We start from the raw sequence: 9,133 nt of genomic DNA, 5'->3' as shown, positions 1-9,133 counted from the left end.
ATAAAACTGAACTAAATATTTAAGAACCTTTTAGCATCTGGCCTTTCTTTGAGGGATTTCTCTCGGCCCTGGGAGGGTTGCCCTTGGGAGGGTTTTCAGCAGAGGCGATGGGATTTGCTGGATTTGCTGTGATTTCCAAGGATTTGCCGTGGTTCCCAAGGATTTGCCGTGATTCCCAGGTCACCGTGATTCCCAGCTGTCATAGCTACCGTGGTTTTCCTGCCTGCGTTTCCCATCAAACCTGACAGCAGCGAGAGCTGGTCGTGAGTGGGGTCCCAACCTCAGCGCCGAGCGCTCCCCTGCCCCAAATCTTTCCCGTGGCCCTGGCTACGGGGGTGAAGCTGGGCAAGGAGCTGAGCCGGGCTGTAGCCACCCCAAGATGGGCGACGATGGGCTCAGGGGCAGCCCGGCCGTGTGCTGGCACCGGGCTCCGCTCTCGGCCGAGTCCCAACACCCGAGAGTTTGCGGGGAGCAGCTGCAGACCCCCGGGGCTTCCCTCTCCCCCCTGCTCAGTGCCCCGGGGGAGGCCGAGCCGGTGCCCCCCGCCTCTCCCGCGCAGCTGGGGGCCCGGGGAGCCCCACGGCCCCGGCCGGGGCGGGGCAGCGGCAAGGCGAGGGTTAAGGCGCGGAGCCCGCCGGGCCGGGGCCGGTTACCTGGGTGGGGACGGGCTGCGCCCACCCAAGGCCATAAAGAGCCCTGGGGGGTGGCCCAGCCCCCTTGGCTGCCGGGGAGGAGATGGAGCCGGGCTCGCTGGTGGCGTCCGGGGCGTTAAGGGGTCGGGGGGGGCTGGCTGAGACCCCTCTGCAGGTAGGACTTGGGGGGGGGGGGGGCGGCTTTTGGGGGAGATGGGCTGCGAGCCCCTCGCTGTGGGGGCAGAGGGTGCTTTGTGATGCCCTTGAGCCCCCCTCCCCCTTTCCCCTGCAGGGGACAGAGCCCGGCCGTCCGGCTGCACCCCCCTCCTCCGGAGCTGGGGGTCCCCAGCCGCCCCCCCCCTTTCCTGCCAGCCCCAAGGCGAGGACTCCTGCCCCTTTCCATGCCCCACGGGGAGCCGGGGGCTGCCCCAGGTCTCCGTACCCCCGGCTTGCCTCCATGCCCCCCCCCAGCCCCGGGGAGAGCCCCCCCCCAGCCCCGGGGAGAGCCCCCCAGCCCCGGCAGCGGCTGCCGGAGCCCCCTCGGCCGGCCCAGCCCTGGGCCCCGTTTGCTTTGCGGTTCACGGGGAGATGAGGCCGGAGGGGGGACAGCCCTGGCTGCCCGCTGGGCTTTGCAGGGCTCCCGAGCCCAGGCACCAGCCTGGGGGTTCCAAAATATGCCCCTATCCAGGCAGAGCTGGTACCCAGGGGGGATTTTTGGGGTGGCTGGGGGAGCGGGGCTGGGGCGGGCCATGACCCCGGCCATGCGGTTTCTCCGGCTGGCAGGAATTTTGCCCGCGGATCCTGCCGGTGGGGCCAGAACTGCCGCTTCTCGCACGACAGAAAGTCAGCCCAGATCTGCAGGTATTTCCAGAGCGGGTTTTGCAGCTACGGAGAGCGGTGCAGGTAAGGGGCAGCGAGGAGGGGGCCTGACGCCACAAGGATGGGCTGGGAGCCGGGAGGTGTCGTGCTGGGCTGATGGGACCCTCTGTGCATGTGTCTGTCCCTGCGCTCTTCCAGCTACCAGCACATCCAAGAGGAGCCGGTGGCAGTGGGGACACACTACGGCTCCGTGCCCACCGTGCCCCCCGGCCACCGGAGCTCAGAGCCCAGCAGCGCGCCTGCGGCAGTGGCACGGGGCTGGAGGGGAGCCCGGTACGGCTCGGCCCACCCTGTCCCCAGCGTGACGCACGTGGCCTTCAAGTTCCCAAGCGTGGAGGTTGAGGAGGAAGAGAAAGACAAGGAGATCATCCCAGAACCTGATAATGTCCCCCGTGGGGCCGTCGGCGGAGAATTGGTCCCTGCACGAGCTCAGGGTGCCTCGGGTAGGTGCTAGGGTGCCAGGGACCAGTGGGGCTGGGGACACTGGTCACGGTGGAGCATCCTGTGCATGTGTCTGCTCTTGACCCAAACCCTCCTCCCTCCATCTCTGGGCGGGGCCCAGCTGGGGCTGTGGAAAGCTCTCTTAGCAGCTTTTTTAGGTGGGGACCTTAAGGCCTGAGCCTGTGCCCTCCGAGCAGCCCGCCCGCCTCTTTGATGATGGGGCGGGATGTGCTTTTCCCCTCTGAGAGCTCTCCTGCCCGCAGACTCCCACCCACGAGGGCCGGGACTGGATCCAAATTCTCCTGACCCCAGAGAGGCAGCGGTGGAGACAGCAACATGGACTGACCCTGCAGAGGTGGGCTTGGGGGTCCCCTGGGACCGGGGCAGTCCCCATTGCCCTGCGTCAGTCCCCAAGGCTGGGGCAGTGACGGAGCTGGGGGGTTGCGATGCCGCGCTGCTCTGCTTGCAGGTCCCCACGGAGCTGGGCGCTGCGGCAGCTCCGGTCCCCACCTCAGCGCTGAGGGCCCGGAGCGAGGCCGTGGTGTGCGGCATCTGCATGGACCGGGTGTATGAGAAGCCGCTACCGGAGGAGCGGCTCTTTGGGATCCTCCCGAACTGCAGCCACGCATACTGCGTGGGCTGCATCCGCAAGTGGCGTCGCAGCCGGGACTTCCAGAGCGTGGTCATCAAGTGAGTGGGGATGGGGATGTGGCATGGTGGTCACCATCACCCCTTCTGCACCCTGAAATCCTCCCTTGGGTCTGGCGATGTGGCTTTGGGATTGGAGCAACTTTCCTTCAGGAATGGGCGCTTGGGAGCTGTGATGGGGATGCTGGATGAGGCCATGGCGGTGGGGACTGCGCAGCGTGGGTGCTGAGCCTGTGCTCCCTGCTCCCTTTTTGGGAGGCCCACCTGCACCCATTACCTTCACCCAGGGCCTGCCCAGAGTGCCGGGTCACCTCCAGTTACTACATCCCCCACAAATACTGGGTCTCGGACGTGGCTGAGAAGGAGAAGCTCATCGAAACCTTCAAGGCACGGACGGGGTGAGTGCGTGGCGCTGCAGGCTCTGTGCTGTGCCGGGAGCTGCGCTTGCAACCGTGCTTTGAATCCCATAGGAAAATCAGGTGCAAGTTCTTTGTCCGGAACCGTGGCCGCTGCCCGTTCAAGTCAGACTGCATCTACCTGCACGAGCTGCCCGCCGGCCGGCCGCCGCAGCGCAGACGACGGCGGCCGAGGATGCCTGTCGTAAGTGGGGCACGCGTCCCAGGGGGGCTGGGGCACCAGGTGGCTGTGCAACGTGGCCCGAGGCCGGGGCTCACCCTCTCTGCTGTGCTGCAGGAGTTCAGCCCTTCTCCCTCGGAGAGCTCCGACGAGGAGGATGAGGAGCTCTGCATACTCGAGTGGGCTGTCACCCTGGCCCTGATGGAGACAGACTTTCGGTACTCGACTTACGGCCACGAGACGCTCTTCACCGACTGCAGCGACTCTGACTAAGCCGTGGGGTGCACCACTGGGTGCTGTTGGCAGCGAGGAAATGTCTTCCGGGAGGGGGAGGCATCTGCTTTTGATGTGACTAGCTGCTCCCGGCATTGGTTTGGGGTGGCTCCGGGCATGGAGGGCGTTGCAGGGGCAGGGTGGGATGGGGCAATAGCCCAGCTGGTATTTCTCAGCCACCACCATGTCGATGGCTGAACCCCCAGCAGGTCTCACATCCCTGCTCCCCCAAGGAAGGCGGGGGGGACGGACAGAGCTGCGGGGGTCCCAGGGCAGTGGGGCGCAGCCCCCCGCTTCCCTTGCCCTCGCCTCCTTGGTGCTGCAGCGCTCTGCACCCATGGGAGACCCCGCAGGAGCTGGGCTGGGTGCTGGGGGGCACGGGGGGGGCGGGTTTAATGCACACGGCGCCAGGGCGGGGGGAGCCGGGCAGCTGTGGGGTGCTGTTTTAAACCGCTTTTAGCCAAATCTGGAAATTATGAAATAAAATGGGCCGTGTAACGTAACGCTGCCTGGGGGCTCTCCTTCGGGGGCTGGGGGGGGCAGGGGGGTACACCCCACCCCGGGGGCTGGAGTTGGGGGGCTGGTAGGGTTTTGGCTTTAAGGCTTCATTTGCATAATGTATAAATTTTTGCATGCGGGCTTGATTTGCATACGCGGCGCGCTTTTTCCGGCGGGGCGGGCCCGGAAGCGGCGCGCGCTGCCTGCTCCGGGGGTGGCGCGTTCGGGTACCGGTACCGGGCATTCCGGGGGGGCACCGGGCACCCTCCCCTCCCCTCCCCTCCCCTCCCCTCCCCTCCCCTCCCCTCCCCGCGGTGAGTGCTCGGTGCGGGCTGCCCAGGGGCCGGGCGGCTGTGCCCGGCCTGGTTTGCCGGGGGCCGGGGGCCGATACCGTGCGGGCCCCGGGGGGGTTAGGGCCGGTCTGCTCCCGGGGGAGGGGGCTGCAACGGGGACCACGGCCAGCAGCACTCAGGGGGGTTCCCCTCCCGCCCCTCCGGAGGGCAGCGGGGGGAGCGTTGAGCTGGTGATGGGGGTGCTGCGAGCGCTGTGGTTTTAGGGGGCTCGGAGGGGGAGCCCCTGCTCCTCCGGCCCGGCTGGGGTCCTCGGTAACGCTTCTGCACCCCGGGGCGGTGAGGATGTCCACGCGCCCGGCTGCGCGCAGGTAAGGGCAGCCCCTGAAACTGCAGGGAGGACCCCAGGGTTTGCTCCAGAGCACAGCTGGCCGGGTCCTGGATGCGCCCGCTGCACCCTTCTCGGTGTGACCCGTGCCGGGCTCTCCCCAATTTTCTTGTAGGCAGCTGTGAACCCCCCCCAGCAGCGATGGAGCCCCGCTGCCTGGCCTGGCTGCAGAGTTTCGACAAGCCGTGCCGCCTCCTGCTCCACGCGCTCGCCTCCGGCTCTTCTGGGACGCTGGCCGCCCTCCGAATGCTGCCGCGGGTCCAGGCCCGCGAGGGACCGGGGCAGACGTTTCCCTGGCAGGCTTTCACCGCAGCCCTGTGCGCCGAGGAGCCCACGCTGGAGGGGCCGGAGGGGGCCCTGGCTGTGTGAGTCGCCCGCGTTTCCAAAACTCGGTGTTTTGCGGGAGGTTTGGCACATCAGGTGCCCGATTCAGCACCGTGCATCCTCTTTCCCCCAGCGCAGTGGTCCATACGTGAAGTCAGGATGGTAGCAGGGACCTGCTGCTCTTCCAGCTCGTGTCTGCAAAAGCTGGCGAAGGCGCTTGCTGCCTCTTCTCGCTTCCTAGTCCTGTTAGACCCTGCTCCGCGGGGCAGGTTGGCAGTAAGGACGGGGGCTTTTCTCTAACGTATCGCCTCTCCCTCTTCTCCCCTTTTCCAGCAAACCACGTCTGCTGCTGCTCCCTGTTGTGTGCCAGAGAAACCTTTTCTCCCTGCTCCTCGTGGTGCAAGCCGTGGTGCCGGGGGGCTGCCTCAGCCGGCTGCTCCAGGCCGTGGAGCAGGATTCCCACGTGGATCCCTGGGTGCGGACGCTGGTGGATCTGCTCCGGCAGGGACCGAAGGGGGAGGAGCGCTCCCCACCTCCCATTCCCTTGTCTTCCACGTGCCAGCAGCAGCTTAGGTGTCTGTGCCGGAAAATTGCCCAGAACAAACCAGAGGGGCGAAGAAAACTGAACTGGTGCTTCAGCAAGCAGCCCGCTGCTGCTGGGGAGGTGGCTGAGTCTGTGCTTCAAGGTGGAAAGCGCAAGAAAGTGTCGGAGGAGAGCCTGGAGTTGGATGAGGAGAGAGAAGGGAAGAGGTTGCTGCTGGAAGAGGCGGCATTTGACCCCCCGGGAGCCCAGGAGGGTGGGGATGCGGCAGAGGTGGGAGAGGAGGTGCCTGGGGAGGCTTCGGGGGACAGAGGTGCTCAGAGCCCGGCCGGAGCTGCTCTGGAAAGCTCCCAGCAGGATGCAGCCAGGGAGCCCAGGAAGATTTCCCAGGCAGAGCTGGCAGCGGAGGTCCAGTCCTTTCTCCAGGTACCAGGCGGTGATTGCTTTCCCTTTCCAGGCAGTGAGCCTTTGCAGTCTGATTTCTGCTCATCTCCTTTTCCACAGGTGCATGGACCGAGGCTGAAAATGCTGCTGCAGAAGGAGTCCAACGTAAGTGGTTGCTTCTGTCTCTCTCCTGGAGCTGATGGTCTGAGCGGGCTCGTGCCAGGGCCGCTGGAAGGGGTGGGGAGGAGGTGGGTTTCACTGGGATGACTGGAGGGGGACACAAAGCTGCCCCCTCCTCTGGGCCCAGGTACCAAAATCTGCCCCCACCTCACAGGGCTCTGCTCGGTGACGGGCAGCCTGCGGGGTCAGTGCTGGCCGAAGCGGGGGGTGGCAGAGAAGAGAAAAGCCCTGGAGCTGTATTTCGTGGTTTATTTGGTGTATTACTCAAGGGCCGTGTTTCCCTCCAGCACGCCGAGCTGAGCATCCTGCCCGAGCTGCACGTCCTGAACAACTGCTCTCCTGGCCAGGTGAGCCTCAGCATCCTCGCTGCAACCCGCCGGTGCTGCGGAGGGGCTGCTGCTGTCCCTAACGTCCCTGTCCTCTGTCGTCCCCAGCTCGAGGGGCTGTGCTCCTTCCTCCAGCTCTCCACGTGCCCAGAGCACCTCCTGGTGCATTTCTGCAGCTGGCTGCTGGCTCTCAGCCCCGACCTCAGCTACACCAGCGCAGCCATCCTGGCAGAGCAGCTCTTCCTCAAGCGAGTAAGTGTGGGGGCAGAGGTTTCCTGCACCCCATTTCCCTGGCCGCCATCCCCATCTCCTGCCTTTTCTGTCCATAGGTCCTGTCCCTCACCCAGCCGCCCTCCCGCCACCTCATGGCTGCCCTCGCTTCATTTTGCTCCAAGTATTCCCAGCCCTTCTGTCGAGTCTTGGTGGCTGCGGTCCTACGGGAGCCGGGGGAAGGTGCGATGGGCTCGCAGGAGGCACGGCTTGTTCTGGGAGCAGCTCAGGGAGCTGGGGAGGGGCCGTGGGCTGCATCCAGCAGGAAAGGAAGCCCCAACTGCAGAGTGCTGCCTGCTGGGAGGCGTTTATCACCCAAAATGTGTGTTAGGAACCATGGAGGGGTGGTGCTGGTTTTATCTGGGCAGGGGAACACTTGGGGAGTTAGGATGGGAGATGGGCTTACAGATGCCTGAGGTGGAGAGGGAGAGGCCAAGCTTGTTTCCAGCCTCAGCTCTCCCAAAGAACAGCTGCCATCCCTCCATGGACTTGAGGATTCCTGACAGCAACTAATGCTGGGGCCAAAACTGCCCCAGTGTGGGACGAGAAGAGGGTCCTGCATGAATCCCTGCCACAGCAGCATCCCCTTTTCCTAGGGGCTGGTGCTAATTAAACCCTTGCTGCAGATGGGCAAAGGAAGCTGGATTACCCTGAACAGTAGAAGGGGCACTACGTGGTTTCTGTGTGTCCTGACTGGGATGTACCCGTGCGCGAAGGGGTGCTGGGAAGGGTCAGGCGTGTCCCCGTGGATTTGGCAGCCTCTGGAGGCTCTTCCCCCCACTTCTGCTTTGCCCTTGCAGGTGCTGAGCAGACCAAGCTGGTGTGCGAGCTTGTGGAGGAGTGCCTGGAGCCGGACAGCGTGCGACTGGTGCTAAGGTACGAGATTTCAGGGGCGACAGCTCTGCTTCGGCCCTCCTGCCCGCCTCGATGGGTCTGGCTGGCTCCGGCCACTCAGGAGCACCAGCGAGGCCGTGTGAGCGTTGCGTCTCTTTGCCATCCTTTGCAGCCAGGTCCTGGAGGTGCCTTTGTCAGAGAAGCTCCTGCCCGTGGTGCAGGCTGTGCTGGGGCGGCAGGTGAGGGGACCCCCCTTATCCCCGCCCGGGTTTCCGTGCCAGCTCCAGCAGCGCTGGAGCAAGGAGCAGCTCTCCTCCGCGCTCGCGGCTCTCTTCCAGGAGGTGCTGCCCCCCGAGCTCTTCAATCTCCTGGTCCTGACTCTGTGCCGGCAGGCCGCAGCCTTCGCCACGTCGCTGAATTACGCCAAGCTGGTGACGGCCCTGCTCACCATGTACCATAGCCAGGTGAGACCAGGTTTGGGTCCTGCAGATCAGCTGCTGGGCTGTCAGCCAGGGCTGCAGCTGACCCAAGACCTGGCCCGGGGGTCTCGGGTGGGCCGCAGCTCTCTGAGCACCTTGCTCCTCTCCGTCCTTGCACCTTGCTCCTCTCCGTCCTTGCACCTTGCTCCTCTCCGTCCTTGCACCTTGCTCCTCTCCGTCCCAGGTTACCTCAGCCCACCGGAGCCGTCTGGCTGCCGCTCTGGATCAGAGCAACGCGGCTCTGAAGAAATCGCTGCAGGCTGTGCTGGAAGGAGCCAGGTGAGATGGATGCTGTGCCCTCCAGGCTGGGGTCTCTCTTGTCAGGGATGGCAGCCTCCACGCTCCTGGTCTGCCTCGGGTGGTGGGAAACCACCGAGTGCCCGCAGAAGCCGTGCTGGAGTGCAGTTTGCAGTGAGTTTCCCTTTCCTTATTTCTCTCTCTTCCTCCCAGGTGAACACCAAAGGGAACTGCAAGGCCATGGCTTCCTTGGGCAGAGGATGCTCGCTGGGCAGTGGTAGCTGCAGCCCAGTCCCTCACTTGGGTTCACCACCAGCGTGATGGAGACCCAGCAAGCGTGGGCTGTGGCACACAGAGCACCCGTGCCTCTGCCCAGGGTCTTGCAGGGTCGCCTTTGTGCTTGGCCAGCCTGGTTTGAGGTGGGCTATCGCTGGGCGATGCCATCCCAGCCCCATGCGCACCCTGAGGCTTGAAGATGAGGGTTTTCTTGGTTAAACAATGAATACGTTTCCAGTCAGCTCTGTGTCTGGTCTGTTTCTGGGCCACCTCGGAGCCCGCCGCCATGGGCACCTTGCTGCACTCAAGATGGCAGCTTCCACCTTCCTGCCCTGCCATGCTCAAGATGGCGTCTCCCTCCCCACCGCTCCCAAGATGGTGGCAGAGGAGGGGCTGCAGGATGTCTCAGGGCAGCAGCTCTCCTCTCCTCCCCTCTCCTCTCCCAACCTCCAGTGGCATGGGCACCGCAAAGCCCGGGATTGTCACACATTGGCACTGGGCCCATGGGCATGAGGGGTGGCCGGGCTGTGCATCGCCTGGAGGGGGGTAATTGCATAAAGGTGACTCTTTTTGTAGGTGGTTTGTACCCAAAAGGTGGCTTTTTTAAATCAGGAAAACAAAAAAAAAATCCGTTATTTTTGCATTATGGATGGAGTA

At 64.6% G+C, this 9,133-nt stretch overlaps 2 protein-coding genes across 2 annotated transcripts; both read left to right on the top strand.

Annotated features, from left to right (window-relative positions):
• The first annotated feature begins 1,220 nt into the window (after positions 1-1,220).
• Positions 1,221-3,449, top strand: LOC142595111 (uncharacterized). Its single transcript, XM_075722549.1, has 8 exons — positions 1,221-1,225; positions 1,416-1,535; positions 1,650-1,954; positions 2,216-2,307; positions 2,422-2,642; positions 2,888-2,998; positions 3,071-3,245; positions 3,318-3,449. The coding sequence occupies exons 1-8, from the start codon at positions 1,221-1,223 to the stop codon at positions 3,447-3,449; spliced, it is 1,161 nt and encodes a 386-aa protein (XP_075578664.1).
• Positions 3,450-4,766: 1,317 nt separating this feature from the next.
• FANCE (FA complementation group E) lies at positions 4,767-8,246 on the top strand. The gene is made up of 10 exons (XM_075722506.1): positions 4,767-4,990; positions 5,283-5,916; positions 5,995-6,039; positions 6,342-6,401; positions 6,489-6,632; positions 6,710-6,833; positions 7,451-7,526; positions 7,657-7,723; positions 7,823-7,958; positions 8,158-8,246. Exons 1-10 carry the CDS (start codon positions 4,767-4,769, stop codon positions 8,244-8,246), a joined length of 1,599 nt encoding a protein of 532 aa, XP_075578621.1.
• Positions 8,247-9,133: the final 887 nt, after the last annotated feature.

Source organism: Pelecanus crispus, chromosome 17, assembly GCF_030463565.1.
Source record: "Pelecanus crispus isolate bPelCri1 chromosome 17, bPelCri1.pri, whole genome shotgun sequence".
NCBI classification, from domain to species: Eukaryota; Metazoa; Chordata; class Aves; order Pelecaniformes; family Pelecanidae; genus Pelecanus; species Pelecanus crispus.
The sequence above is the reverse complement of the archived record's forward strand: the minus strand, read 5'-3'. Positions and strand labels throughout refer to the sequence as shown.

Coding starts and splice junctions, on each gene's coding strand:
- LOC142595111 (XM_075722549.1), top strand. Junction 2,308..2,421: donor CATGGACTGACCCTGCAGAG/GTGGGCTTGGGG, acceptor CTCTGCTTGCAG/GTCCCCACGGAGCTGGGCGC. Junction 2,643..2,887: donor TTCCAGAGCGTGGTCATCAA/GTGAGTGGGGAT, acceptor ACCTTCACCCAG/GGCCTGCCCAGAGTGCCGGG.
- FANCE (XM_075722506.1), top strand. CDS start 4,767: ATGGAGCCCCGCTGCCTGGCCTGGCTGCAGAGTTTCGACAAGCCGTGC. Junction 6,402..6,488: donor ACAACTGCTCTCCTGGCCAG/GTGAGCCTCAGC, acceptor TGTCGTCCCCAG/CTCGAGGGGCTGTGCTCCTT. Junction 6,834..7,450: donor CCTACGGGAGCCGGGGGAAG/GTGCGATGGGCT, acceptor TTGCCCTTGCAG/GTGCTGAGCAGACCAAGCTG.